At 36.3% G+C, this 15,120-nt stretch overlaps 1 protein-coding gene and 1 long non-coding RNA gene across 2 annotated transcripts; both read left to right on the top strand.

The window, feature by feature from the left end:
- Positions 1 to 463: 463 nt before the first annotated feature.
- LOC126777140 (uncharacterized) lies at positions 464 to 1,569 on the top strand. Its single transcript, XR_007670017.1, has 2 exons — positions 464 to 733; positions 1,334 to 1,569. It is a non-coding gene; the product is annotated as an uncharacterized LOC126777140 (long non-coding RNA).
- A 7,753-nt stretch (positions 1,570 to 9,322) lies between these two features.
- Positions 9,323 to 13,783, top strand: LOC126777312 (pancreatic triacylglycerol lipase-like). The gene is made up of 6 exons (XM_050500315.1): positions 9,323 to 9,488; positions 9,836 to 9,932; positions 10,452 to 10,621; positions 12,054 to 12,176; positions 13,381 to 13,623; positions 13,743 to 13,783. The coding sequence occupies exons 1-6, from the start codon at positions 9,323 to 9,325 to the stop codon at positions 13,781 to 13,783; spliced, it is 840 nt and encodes a 279-aa protein (XP_050356272.1).
- Positions 13,784 to 15,120: the final 1,337 nt, after the last annotated feature.

Genomic DNA, 15,120 nt, shown 5'->3' with positions numbered 1-15,120 from the left:
TGAGTGTGCAAATACAAGTGCACTCTTTATTCATTCTCATAATCCGATAGAATTGCAAATCCGACACGACCGGAAAGTGTTCAGGCGTAGAAACAACAGCTTTACTTTGCTTTCAGATACAAGACAGTGTGCAAGACTTCTAACTTCCAGAAAAGTCAGAAAAGACCAATATTTTTTCAATATTTTTGACCTGACCACGGGTTTTAACCATGAGTGATGACCTCGGGATCTTATAAGCTAGCCAAGAGGCAGTCATTCCATAGTATTATTATTGTAATAGAAATATATAAAAAATTGAAGAATAATAATTAATGCTGAAAAAAGTATAAATAAACACCACCCAACTTATTAACAGCAAATATATCTTAATAAACATTTAAGGCTGTTTAAGTTCGAGCTTAGCTCATTTGTTATCTTAAAACATACTCTTAAGTCTTAATCAACAATCCAGCATGACTTTGACGTAACATTTTGACGTATAACCTCACAAACAGTTATTGTTCTTTTTGTTCATATTTTTATTATACTTTCAAAAAATGGACGAAAAACCCATTGATACTAATCTTAATAAGAAAAGGCATATGAAAAAGTGTAGAAATCTCTTATCAAATGCTAAGAAATATAGAAAAGAAGGTTAAATGGGACGCGGCTCGAAAATACTGCAAAACTTTATCAATATTTTGTTGGAATTCTGGAAATTAAAAGCAAGGAATTGAAGATTCTGACGAACGAAGTTAGTGTATTTTTTAAAGCTAAGTCTATTCCATTCGTTTAGTATAAAAAGTCAAAATAATAGTAGTAGAGCTTTGTGCAAGCTCGTCTGAGTAGATACCACCCACTCATCAGATATTCTATCGCAAAACAGCAGTACTTGGTATTGTTGTGTTCCGGTTTGGAGGATGAGTGAGCCAGTGTAATTACAGGCACAAGAGACATAAAATCTTAGGTCCCAAGGTTGGTGGCGCATTGGCAATGTAAGCTATGGTCAACATTTCTTATTGGGTCTAAGGGCGTTGGTTACCACTTACCATAAGGTGGCCCATTTGCTCGTCCGCCTTCCTATTCTTTAAAAAAAAATAAAAATACATACATAATTCAGTTGGGAAAAAATGTTTTTAACAAAACTAGACAGAGACAAGAGAATATTAGAAAGAAATTAATTAAACATATAATCTCTATCAGAAATAATTGTGTAAATAATAATAAAAGTATAATATTAAATAAAGTGTGGCATTAAATTTAAAGCTATTGAGGTCTTGTATCCACATTTTTTAAATTAAGAACGAATCTGCAATATAAAAATCATTACACTTATATTTTTTTTTATATACAGAGATTTTCAGAAGGTAGCATTGTCTCAGTATGGTTCTAGAGTCTCAGCAAATCTTTGAAGCATTGTCTCCAGAGCAGAAGGTCAAAATAATGACAGAGCTATCAGATGAGAGTAACTTATTGAACAGCAACAACACAGCAGGCTGATAGCAGTCAAGCTGAACCTCAACACATTGTGTCACCGAAGAGGTGGGAAGAGGCAGGAAGAGAATTGATAAATATATGATTTGTATCATTGTTTGGTGTTTTATTTTATTCAATATATACTAATAAAATAAATTTAATTAATTTTTACATAATAATAAATATGTAATAATGTAATTATTAATATTTCTTATTTTATGAAGTCAATATAGATTAGTTTATAATTTACTTGTTTATTCATTATTTATATGGCTATTAGGTGAGATATTATTTTGGATCAACATTTTCTGAAAAAAAAATTAAAAAATTTTGATTATCCACATATGAAATAAACACCAACTTTTATATTTTTAGCCTTGTGAGTGCTGGTACTCAAAACTGAAGGCCTCGATGAGTATGAGAACCTTTAGTATTAGTTACCATAATATAATGACTGTTCATGTCGGACTAAGTTATTTTTCCTAGGAGACCTTCCTTACCTAGAAGGTCATGTCGCATAACGAAAAAGCGTTCATACTTTGCCTACTAAATGCGAAGCGTTGGGCGTCAATGATACCAAGATCTCTGGGGGTTTTAAAGGGGAACATTTATTTAGGGGATTTTGTATTATTCAAGATTTTTTTTGCCTTAAAAAAACGTAGGACTCTATACGATTTATATTAAGCCTCGAACGCAACCAACAAACTAAACCAAATATAAACTTCAAGCGTGGCTATAACTGAAATATCAAAAAACTATATTATATTGAGTTTGAAATAATAGCTCGACGGACAGTGTGCTTGTACAACACGTAGGAAGGCCGGGCTTCGATTTCTGGTCACTGAATGAAAAATAAAAATCTTTTAATTTCATTGTTATCATTATTAATATTATCAGATCATTAATTTAATGTATTTGTGTACAATACAGCCGTATAAATACATCAGCTATTTTATACTACTTGAATGTATTTTTAATTTGTATTTGAAATTCTCTCTCAAACCGAATGTGCAACAAAAAAATTAGGGGTTCTTAATGGATATTTAGGGGAATTTGAAGGTAGTCCTAGGGGGAATATTCTGTAGAAGTTGGCGTCACTGTATGGGCGTTCGAGTTCAGTACAGCGTAAGCGCTTCTGGAGGTAGGACCATGGCGAATTTTTGAACGCCGAACGATAGAGCGTGAACTGTACAGTGCGCCTGAAACCGAAAATGCCTGTGAATGTCCCACTGCTGGGCTAAAGTCCTCCTCTCCTCATTTTGAGGAGAAGGTTTGGAGCTTATTCCACTACGCTGCTATGCGGGTTGGTGGAATACACATGTGGCAGAATTTCAGTGAAATGTGACACACAAAAAAGTAGTATATCAGTTGTCTGGTTTCCATAGTACAAGCTCTGCTTAGCTTGGGATTAGACGGCCGTGAGTGAATAATGTCCCAGGGTATAATTATTATATTTTTTTTTTAATCCGTAATCCGTACAGGTTTTTTTTAATAAACTCCTATCCTAACCTAACAAAATATATTACAAACGAATACAGACAGAGGTTAACCAGGTCCCTGTTACCTCACGGTAGCATGCGAAAGCGATCCTGTGACGCTCCTCGTTAAGACGGAAAGGGTACCGCTAGTTTTTAGTGGGTATTCCGATGTTCGGGGCGGGGCGCGAGCTGGCGCCTTGGACACCGGCCATTTCCACATACCCCCCCCACAGTTCCCGTGGGGGATACGCGTAACGTGTTTTTCCAGCGAATGTCACGGTTTAAAAGATAGGGCATAACCCTGGGGCCGTGGATACGTGAGGTGGGGGCCTCGCGTGTATTATTTCAGACGGCCCTGAGGAGGATGGCAGCCGGGATGGCCTCACTCACTAGCGAGGAGTGCGGGGGGCGGGTTTACCTTTGCCCCCCGAGGAGAGCTCCGCCTAGCCACGGGCGGAGCAAAGCACGGGAGAGGCCGCGGATGCGTTATATCAACACGATCCCGCAGCCTCTCCGATCCATGCCGAGGATGGCCATCGCAGTGGTTTTAGTGAGTAAGAATCCCACATAACCCAGTTCCCCCCTCCCATGGGAGCTGGGTACCTTTCTGAAGGTTTCCACTGCGTGAAAAAAAAAGAGCGTCACGGGAGCATGCGCAAGCGATCCCATAGCGCTCTTCGCTAAGACGGAAAAGCGACAGCGCGGCTATCGGCGCACTTTATATATAAGCGTTGGCGCGTTTATCCGATAATGTATCAGCATAATCTGAGCCCTATTCGATATTATTGATCATATAGATCTGAGCTCAACTTACATTGGAAGCTTCTAAATATCTATAACTGGACTTTTTGTAATTTTATTTTGTTCCTATAAACTTTCAATTATCATCATTTCACAGACTATCATATTTTATCGGTTGCTAAAGTTTGAGTCAATTCAACTGAACAGTTATTTTATAGCATTTTTATCGAATAAATGTTCGCCGTGACTCTTTAATTTGACATAATTTTTTATTGGGCGAATAAACCTTATTGTTTAAAAATGCACGGGATAAATTCCTTATTTAACCTGTACGAAGTCGGAACGGGCAGCTAGTTACTCGCTGGTAACGTATGTAAAAGAATTTTTTAAATCAGTATAGCAATTTTTGAGTTTATTCATTACAAACAAACATGCAAAAAAACAAATTTTACTTCTTTATAATATTAGTATAGTTTATAGATTACGCGCGAGCGAAGCCGCGGGCAACAGCTAGTTTTTTTAATCACTGAAATATATTATTTGTATAAAAATGTTTATTCTCTCTTTTTATTTAACTGTATACGTAAACTGACCTTTCCTTGTATTTGTTTCCTCTTTTTAATTGTTTATAAAGTGACCTATGCTATTTATATCTTGATTCAAATTTATTCTTTGATTTTTGATTTGTTGAAATTAAAAATATTATTTTACTTTATGTTTTTTTTCTAAAGCGCAAAATATTCTGCCAAGGACAAGTGTTGCCCTCTTCTTTTAATCTTCAAACGAGGCGTGGAGAGGCATCTTGAGGGGCGGCTAGTGCAGATCTTCCCGACTGTACTGGCCGTCGTCGCGTTTGGACTCAACTACCACTTACCATCAGATGGAGTGGAGTAATTGCCTTTTCGGCAAATATAAAAAATAGACTCGTTTAAAGAGATGTCACATATGACATCAATCGGTTTCAAATTTTGTATAGTTTTTTTAATGGTAATGAGTAGAAACTATGTACTTGAACAGTAGACCTTTATTTATTATACCATGATTGAAGGCATTGCTTATTATATCAAATAAATAATATAATTTAGAATTATGATTAGTAAAACTTATTGTTTTCGATCGAATGCAATAAAAATTGTACTACTTTTAAGCGATTTTTAAAAATAGGCAGTTAAAAGATTAAAATAAATTATTTTAATGGTAATGAAAGATGTCATGAAGAATAAATTAGTAATTGACACGATTGGTAATAAATAATATGTAAAATTATCACTTCGAAATCAGTCAATTCATCCTAAGAATGTAATAACGGATCTAGAATATTCTCCATCTTTCCTCATTATGTAATATAATATAAAATAATATATGTATTTATAACAAATTTAGCATTACGAAAAAATAAATTAATTAATACATAATTGCGAAATATAAAAATAAATTCAAATAAAACATTTACCTAAGCGAACATCAAATAAACAGTTAAAAATATTCGATTATAAATAAAATAAACAAATTAATTCAATAAACGGCATTTGATTGGATAATGAATGTCAGTCTACCATTTTAATCACTTTTAAATGTTACAGGAAAACAACAAATCCTAAAACTAACTTAATGACGATTTAACTGTCTAATAAAATAATTGTTCTAAGACAATGATTAAAAAAAAATATGACTGGAATGGAAGCCGTTATGACAATAGTTGTGGTGTTTATATCGTTACCGGGGTGTTTACTTGAAGAGGTTATAAAAATCCATTTTGTGCTGTAGCCTTCAAAGTGTCGCTTTCAAACCGATCTTTTTCATTATTTTCTCGAAAAACTAAACATTCTTCAATTATCCTAGGCGATAAAATAAAGTTATTTAACTTTATTTTTATCTTATTTTTTCAGAAATCTTTATCAAAAAATGTTGAACATTACCTATATTTCATTACTCCGTTCAAAATATACCGTAGATCAGATATTGACAAGGTAATTATTATCTTTTTTTATATTCGCCGAGAGGGCAAATGATTCTACTCCACCTGATGGTAAGTGGTAGTAGAGTCCAAACGCGACGACGGCCAGTACAGTCGGGAAGAATGTTCTGTTATCTAATTTATTTAAAAGTACTTTATACTTATAGTTCTAAACGCATTATCCATATATGTCACGTAAGCTGATAAATGCGAGTGAAATAGATGTTTTGATAAATGAATGGAACAAAGAATAAAAAAATTGTAACCGTTTCTGAATCACGACTGAACAAAACCCTTCCTGGGGCTGATTCTAAGTAGTATGTTGTCTAAGTGAAGGGTACTCATACTTAACCATGTCCTTTTAATTTCGCTGGAAAAACGCGTAATGTGGGAGTCACTGGTACCGAGTGCACCGCAATAGGCACTAAAATAACCAGCGATCAGTGAGGCACCACGAAATCGCTTGCGCATACTACCGTTGGCCCGCCCACGTTGGGGTAGTAGGTGCGGTAGCGCCGACGCCTTCTCCTCGATCTTCTTCGACGAGCGGATCAGCTGGGACACACTCCACACGTTCCCCGTTTTTATATTAATCATCTATAAGTATCCAAGTGTGAGGCTTCTACATTAAATATAGAAACTAAAAGCTTTAATCGCTGGTGATTACGCGCGAAAATATCTTGCACAATGACAATTTTTTATTTATTAATCATTATTTAGGTAGGTAATTACTAACTTTTGTTCTTTTAAATTTCTTAAAATGAAGTTAGTCAGTGACATAAAAAAATTAAATAATGATATATTTTAAAGATATATAAGATTATTAAATACATGTAAAAAAAGTTAAATAAATTATATTAATATAATAGATTATGATTAAACAGAGTCATAATAATAATAGTAACAGTAACAGCCTTTGAATGTCCCACTGCTGGGCTAAAGCCTCCTCTCCCTTTTGAGGAGAAGGTCTGGAGCTTATTCCACCACGCTGCTCCAATACGGGTTGGTAGAATACACATGTGGCAGAATTTCACGTTCATCGTGTTTTCTCACGATGTTTTCCTTCACCGTCAAACACGAGATGAATTATAATCACAAATTAAGTACATGAAAATTCAGTGGTGCTTGCTCGGGTTTGAACCCACGATCATCGGTTAAGATTCACGCGTTCTAACCACTGGGCCATCTCGGCTTTTTAATAATAATAGACCTTGGAGTAATCGTGCAAAAAGTTTCATCAAAAATATTACACCCCGTCTTATTGCCTTCACTGGTGACAGGAGGGCTGGTTCATTTTTCCCCCAGAGAATCGGAATTGCGATCCAAAGGGGAAACGCTGCTAGCATTCTTGCTACCATTCTAAGCGGGCACGATTTGTGTAGTAATTATTTTTATTTGTATTTATTTAAGGCTTTAATATAATCTCGCGACAAGCTTTGATATAACATACATTGTGTAATGACTTTATAAGTTGATAGTAAAAGTTTTAAAGGAAAAGATTATTTTATTGCTTTTAGCTTTTTTTGTAAATGTAAAATGATGAGCAGAAATTTATTTTAGACTACATAACTTTTTAATAAGAGATAAGCGAGTTACTTAATTGAAATTAGGACATATTCAATTCCAAATAATAGCTGCGTCCGATCCACCCGTTCTACAACTATAGCGATTCATTTACAAAAACAACAAATGATGCACTATAATGGTTAATATCGTTCCTATATAAAAGAGCAGTTCGCGCTCCGCCAGCACTGAAGTAGTACTACAGGTACAAAGAACTGTGCTAGTGTAGTTACTTTTTTATTGGATTAAAAGGTAAATAAAAATTGTGTCACAATATATTTATCCCTTTGCCTAATTTTTTTTTTAAATATGTGTCGATACATTTGAGACCATATCTTTATCCAGTCTTATAAACGGATAATTACTAATAGATTATATTAAAACTTTTACACGTTTCATAAACTTTTATCTACTATTATCTACTTTTAAATTTCATTCCTCTGACTTGAGAATATAAGGTGAAAGAAAATCGGCTGTTTTGTTTTTTTCTAAATATAAATTGTTGTTTAATTATATATTTCTTTAAGTTTATTTCTTAAGGAAACGAAATAGATTATGATTATACATTGCGCGAATAAATCTTTTCTTCAAAAATGTACGTAACGGTAGCGTCTTCTTTTCCCGCCCAAGATATGCTTTCGAACGTAAAGCTTAGCACAGGTAGTTCCGTCTCATGGTCAGTTTTTTTGAACTCGTTGATAATACTGCGTTGATTACTATATTTTTAGTGTTATATTTTTTAAGTTATTACTTTTTTCATATATATTTACACGATAACTTTACGAGGCTATATTATAACTCTCATTGTTATACTATATAGCCATTTCATAAAGTTGAGTCCTTCAGTTATAATGAGTTAGGTAACTAAGACGATTTTCATCATATTCAGCCCACATTAATCCACTACTGGACATAGGCCTCCTCACAGGCGCGCCAGTTCTCCCGGTCCTGTGCTAGTCGCATCCATTGATCACCCGCCATCTTCCTAAAATCGTCTGACCATCGGGCGGGTGGTCTGCCCACTGGCCTTTTTGCTTCTCTAGGCCACCACTCCGTGACGACTTTAGTCCACCTTCCGTCTTCTCGTCTGGCCAAGTGTCCAGCCCATCTCTACTTTAACCTCGTGATACGCTTCCCAATATCTTCGACTTTCGTCTTTCGTCGGATTTCTGCGTTTGGTACACGATCAAAGAGGGAGATGCCTAGCATAGCACGCTCCATCACCCTTTGTGCCACTTTTATTTTGTGCATGTTATGCTTAGTAAACGTCCATGTTTCAGCACCGTAGGTGATTATAGGCAAGACACATTGGTTAAACACCTTGGTCTTGAGGCAAGACCATTTTACAGTTACTAATAACGAAATTGAAAACACATGCTATTTTTTTAAATACACAACGCAATACAATACAAAAATACAATATTATACTTTACGGGATTATATAAATGATAGTAAAAACCTTCTCCTCAAAAAGGGAGAGGAGGCCTTAGCCCAGCAGTGGGACATTCACAGGCTGTTACTGTTACTGTGATCCTTCACGAACTGTAACTTCCCTTGCGCCCTGCCCATCCAAAGTCCATCCGGACGACATGACGATTTCATTTGTTGTTTTTTTCCGTACCAGTATTATGTTCGAAATAACATTAGACTTCACTAAATATTTCCTAACAACCATTTTAAATAAAATATCATACTCTTGTTAAACGAAAAATGTTTTATTCTTAATAACTAAATTTATAAAACGCTATGCAAAAATGGTGTTTTTAATAGTATTTATATTCGGAGAAAATTAGACTTTTTTTTCATTTTATTGTATTATATGTACGATGATTTAAATGAAGTGAAAAATGCGTTCTTAAAGGGTTGATTGAGCCCGTTGCATAACAAATTATCGGAATGTAGACAACTTACCGTGATATACTATTTTGATGCTACGGGCATGAAATGGATATCATTATTATGGCGATTTTCTGGGAGTTTCGTGTTTGCTCTTAACGAATAGCCCTACAGTTTTCAATATTTCACGAGTGAGATACGAAGTGAGTCTTACAAGAGATTGCAGTTGACCACTTACCAACACGCGGTGTATTTATTTATATTAATTTAACGGTTCTAGGGCGCTGTTGAGATGAGGATATTCTTCTCGTTCCTGTTCTCCTCCTTCTTGGTGTACGTGACAGCCGATGACAACGTTTGGAACCTCGGGAAATTCCTCGCCGAAGATATCATAGACGGAATCCAGATCTTCAAACGGCCGTATATCGAAGCCTTCGCCGATGCAGGATCGTCACAATGTAAGTTTACTTGTATACATATAAATATATAAATTCGCATTTACACATAAAATACTTACTATAACATTGTTATTATAATGTTTTTAGTTCTCTATCTTTAAAATAAGGATCACCCTTAACATTTTATGAAAACAAAATGATATTATTTAAAAGTATTAGAAATTATTTATTACAAAATTATTTACATTAAGCCCCTAAATATATACAAAAAAAAAATTAAAATTGCTTCTGTACAAATCGTGACCGCATGGAATGGAAGAATACTAGCAGAATTTCCCTTTTTAAACGCATTTCCGATTCTCTGATAAATAAGATAATTAGTAATTAACAATTATTATTTGTTGCAGGTGAATACATTAAGAAAGATCTGGGGGTTACTTATGAGCAGTTGCGAGGAAAGTGGGAGCCAAACCTGCACAATCTTACCCTTCATTACAAGACTAGGTAATTTAGATGCTTACTTATACATTTCTAAGTGTCTTAGTATTTAATTAAAATATCCATACGAATAATTTTTTAGATTGCAACATTTAGACAATTATTTTAGTCAGATTAATATAATGTACTGTTTATATACTCGTTACAGTTACATACATATTGATCACTATAGTTGAGATACACAAGGTTACCAATATTAATTAAAGGCATTTTTAAATTAATCATAATAATATAATTTTTTCGTTTATTTGTATAATCTATTAGTGTTTTGTATGGCTAATAATTTAATTAATTTGCTTACTTGTGTTCTCCTTATACAGGATCTATACAGTCTTTAAGATAACTACACTCCTAAGTACAAGAAAGATAATTAAAAAACAGGAATAAAAATAATGTATGATTAATTATGAAAAAATATTTTAACTGTTGGTAACATTATTCATGTCGTAGATAGTAAATCGTCGTGTGTATTGTTTAAATACAAATACGCAATAATTTGGTTATTTTATTGACATTGTAATATTAAAACAACAGGGCATATACAACGATTATCAACATCACAGCAGCGGCGGAGTCACTGAGTCAGGATCGGAGTTACGACCCCGATGATGAGTTAATAATCTTCATGCACGGGTTCACCGACGATCCCACTATGGAGAGCTTTACGCACATACATCGCTCTTTTATTGACAACGGTAAATTGCTTTTTTTATTATTTGGCAACACTGAATTGTATATAGCAACTTTCGAGCTTCCAAATAACACGTGCATATGAACACGATTTAATAAAAGTTATAAAACAAATCGCATGTAAATATCCCACTGCTGAGCTAGGCGTTCTCTTCTTATGAGGAGAAAGCTAGGGCTTTATTTTACCACGCTGGTCTCACTACCAACTCGCATTGTTGGTGGATAATAACAACTTAAGAAGACTTTACAATAATAATAATAATAAATAACTTTATTCACCAAAAAGAAACAAAGACAAAAAAAATTAAGGTACAAAACCATAAATAATATAATGTCCTCCAGACCGATTTCGGCCACGGCGGCCAATCTCAAGTGAGATTAGCCAACTACGCAGGAGATATTATAGTGCACAAGTATGTGCGCAAACACAGGTGCACTCTCTATTCCCTAACTCTCATAATCCGATGGGACGGCAATCCGACACGACCGGAAAGAGTTCAGGCGCAGGACCAACTTCCAGGCTCCGGGCTGCTACTGAGAATTTTCTGACAGAAAAACCCAATAACTTTTTTATTGGCCCGACCTGGGAATTGAACACAGGACCTCCGGGTCTGCGGCCTTATATCAAGCCACTAGACCAACGAGGCAGTTGGTCAACAAAACCATAAAAAAAGTGTCAACAATATGATATTTGATAATTTGGTGAAAAGGTCGTAGTCTCAGCTAGGCTGCTTTTCAGTCTACGCCTTGTACATAGGCTGCCAACACAAACGCTACATTCAGTGCAGTAAAAGGTAAAAGAAGATAAAATTACTTAAATAATAAAAGTTAATACAATTTTATAACACGCCCAATAGGCTAAAATAAAAAACATGCAAGCGTTCCTAAAACAGAGAGTTTTTTTGTTAAATTCTAGGAAAAGGAAAATATTTCATATTGAATAAAAAAAAATGAAAAAAAAATATCAGGAATACTAACTAATTATCGGCGTGGGTTGCAATGTTTTATTGAATTTTTCATACGACTTGTGCTAGTTTTCGACCGCTAGATAATTAGAAAGTAATCTATGGAAAATGCATCTGTCACACACTTCTGCACTTCAACATTTTCATTCCATTTTAACGTGCATAATGCCAGCTATTTATTTGTTCATTTCATCTATATACATATATAGATGTTCATTTCATCTATATACATATATAGATGAAATTAACAAATAACTTTTGTTCGATAATAATAAATCGTTTATTAAGTAGCTAACGGTGCTACTGATATAACCAACTTACCAACACTTGCAATATCTTTATTCAATGGTGTCAATAGTCAACTTATAAAACTACCAATAATATTGTTTGTATTTAGTCTCTTTGAATAATAATTAATACAATATTATATTCTATATAATACCTATAACGAAGCTGTATGTTGCTCCTTCAGGTCACATCGGTGTGATAGCAGTGGACGGCAGTTCGCTGATCCGTAGCTCGTATCTCCTCTCGTCGACTTACGTGCACTTTATTGGACAAAAGCTTGGAGAGATCTTAGCTGCCATAGTTAACCGTGAGTACAGATAATGTTTTTTGATTTACTTATCTATAAATATAAATTTAATTTTATCTCGATGGTATCATACCATAAAATTTAAAATTAAAAATACCTGGGCTGTTCTGGAATCCATGGATCTCCATGCAGATGCCTAATTGAGTGTCGGTATTGCAACCCTAATTGAATGTCCAGGTGTTGAAGTGTTTGTCCAAGGACAAAATCAGAGCACAAGACCAATCCAATTGCATCGCAGGCTAAGACAGGGAGATGTAATCTCACCGAAACTTTTTACCAATGCATTGGAGGACGTCTTCAAGACGCTAGATTGGAACGGACACGGCATTAATATAAATGGCCAACAAATTACACATCTGCGGTTTGCCGACGACATTGTCATCATGGCGCATACTTTGCAGGATTTGGAAGAGATGCTAAACAACCTTAGCGATTCTTCAAGACAAGTAGGTCTCGGGATGAACATTTAAAAGACCAAAATTATGGCAAACCTTCATGTATCCCCGAGAACAGTGGTCGTAAATGGCTCTCCACTTAAAGTTGTGCAGGAATATATCTACCTGGGCCAAACTAAACAACTTGACCGGCACAACTTTGAGAAGGAGGCTAAAAGAAGAATACGTTTGGGCTGCGTGGCATTTGGGAGTTTGCTTCATATTTTTGAAACGTCGATCCCAGTCGCTTAAGACCAGGGTCTTTAATCAGTGCGTCCTACCTATAATGACTTACGGTGCCAAAACGTGGACATTCACCGTAAGACTGGTCCACAAATTTAAAGCGAGTCAGCGAGCAATGGAACACGCGATGCTTGGGTTTTCTTTGGCCAATAGAATCCGAAATGAGGACATTCACCAGAGAACTAAAGTCACCGACATCGCGCGTAGAATTAGCTCGCTGAAGTGGAAGTGGGCTGGTCATGTCTCCAGACGCATTGATGGCCGATGGAGCCGACACCGGCCATCAATCCGTGTTAGAGTGGAGATCACGATTAGGCAAACGTAGTGTAGGACGCCCTGTGACAAGGTGGACCGACGTTTAAAAATAAGGTGGCAGGTACGAAATCGGGATGGTTGGCGTTCTATGGGGGAGGCTTTCGTCCAGCAGTGAACGGCAAAAGATAAATAATTAAAATATACATACAGTGTCTAATAACAGTGATACTGTCTTTGTATACTTATGTAAAAATGTTTCAATCGTCCTTCAGAGGGTCAAGACCCGTCGAAAATCCACATAATTGGGCACAGCCTCGGTGCACACATATCCGGGTTCGCCGGCAAAGCCTTCTACAATTTGACCGGGATGCTGGTCGGTAGGATCTCCGGCCTGGACCCAGCAGGTCCTTGCTTCAGCTCCATCGACCCGAACTCTAGGCTGATGCACACTGACGCTGCGTTCGTGGACGTGATGCATACGGACGCCGGCGTGTATGGGATCAAAGATGCCGTTGGTAAGTGTATTTTGTTCATTTAATATATTCTTATATCACATAGGTACGTGTCCATACAATGAACCCACACATATGCGTGGATTCTCGCAAATAATCCTCAAATCGTCTATTTGCTGTAGCAGACAAACATGGTCGGATGATCGGGACTCGAAAACCTTGATAACATGTAGTGATATTTTTACAATAATTAAAATTTAACATGCTATCCAGGTCACGCAGACTTCTACCCTAACAGCGGCGCCTTGCAGCCGAACTGCCTGCTGCATTCTTGCTCACACTCTCGCGCGTGGCAAATGTACGGCGAGTCCGTGCTGGACAGAGAGGCCTTCCCCGCGGTCAGGTGCAGTGACTGGGAGGCGTTTAAGAACGGAAACTGTGAGGATGACATTAGGTATGGGAGACTATATATTTCCAAAATATTTTAATAGCACTAATCGCTCAACGATTTATATGTGCTCCAGACCAATTTCGGCCAAGGCGACCATATCAGCCGTACAGAAAACTATACAGGAAAACACAAACCACCTGTGTTTGTGCGCCAAACGCTACGAAAAACTCTTAAATACATACTTGGTGGTAGACCAAGTATGTATATTATAAAGTGTCTCAAGCTTGCTGATTATTTTCGATTCTTGAACCCATTGATGTTGTTCCCATACTTGGATCATTCAGTTCATAGTAATAATAAATTTCTTTTATCTTTTTTTTTATAGGATAGGAAGGTGGACGAGCATATGGGCCACCTGATGGTAAGTGGTCACCAAACGTCCTTAGACATTGGCATTGTAAGAAATGTCAACCATCGCTTATAGCCAATGCGCCACCAACCTTGGGAACTAAGATTTTATGTCCCTTGTGCCTGTAATTACACAGGCTCACTTACCCTTCAAACTGGAACACAACAATATCAAGTATTGCTGTTTTGCGGTAGAATGTCTGATGAGTGGGTGGTCCCTACCCAGACGAGCTTGCACAAAGCCCTACCACCAGTATTTTGTATTTAGAATACTAATTATAATTGATTTTAGCGCTAAAACAAATGACAGCCGTGTTGATGTAAAGAAATATAAAATCTACGTAAAGTTTTTTGTTTATTTAGTTTACCTTCAGTTACCGACTTTAACTTAAAATAATAATTTTTCATATATGTTTTGATGTCTGCTACTAAATAAAATTGATATCACATTAATTAGCCGATGGGCGAAAAATGCTCCTTGTCAACCGTCCTTCGCGTCTTAAGTACCGATAATTTTGAAATTAAACTACAACAGTTGTGAAACCCACGCGTGGGCGAACCTGCAAACCTACTGTCTAAGTTTGCCAAAATGTAATTCCAGCTACATGGGCCACGGGGCCACGTCTGACGCCCGCGGAAAATACTTCTTGCAGACGAATGGCGAGTCTCCATACGGGATGGGTCTCCAGGGCCTCAGTTACATGAGCAGGGGTGGAATAATCAGGGGCTTCGCAAACCTCTTAGGATAATTTTATACTTCA

The sequence above is a fragment of the Nymphalis io genome, chromosome 22, assembly GCF_905147045.1.
Source record: "Nymphalis io chromosome 22, ilAglIoxx1.1, whole genome shotgun sequence".
In the NCBI taxonomy this organism is placed as follows: domain Eukaryota; kingdom Metazoa; phylum Arthropoda; class Insecta; order Lepidoptera; family Nymphalidae; genus Nymphalis; species Nymphalis io.
Note: the sequence above shows the minus strand (reverse complement) of the source record. Positions and strands in the feature narration are given on the sequence as shown.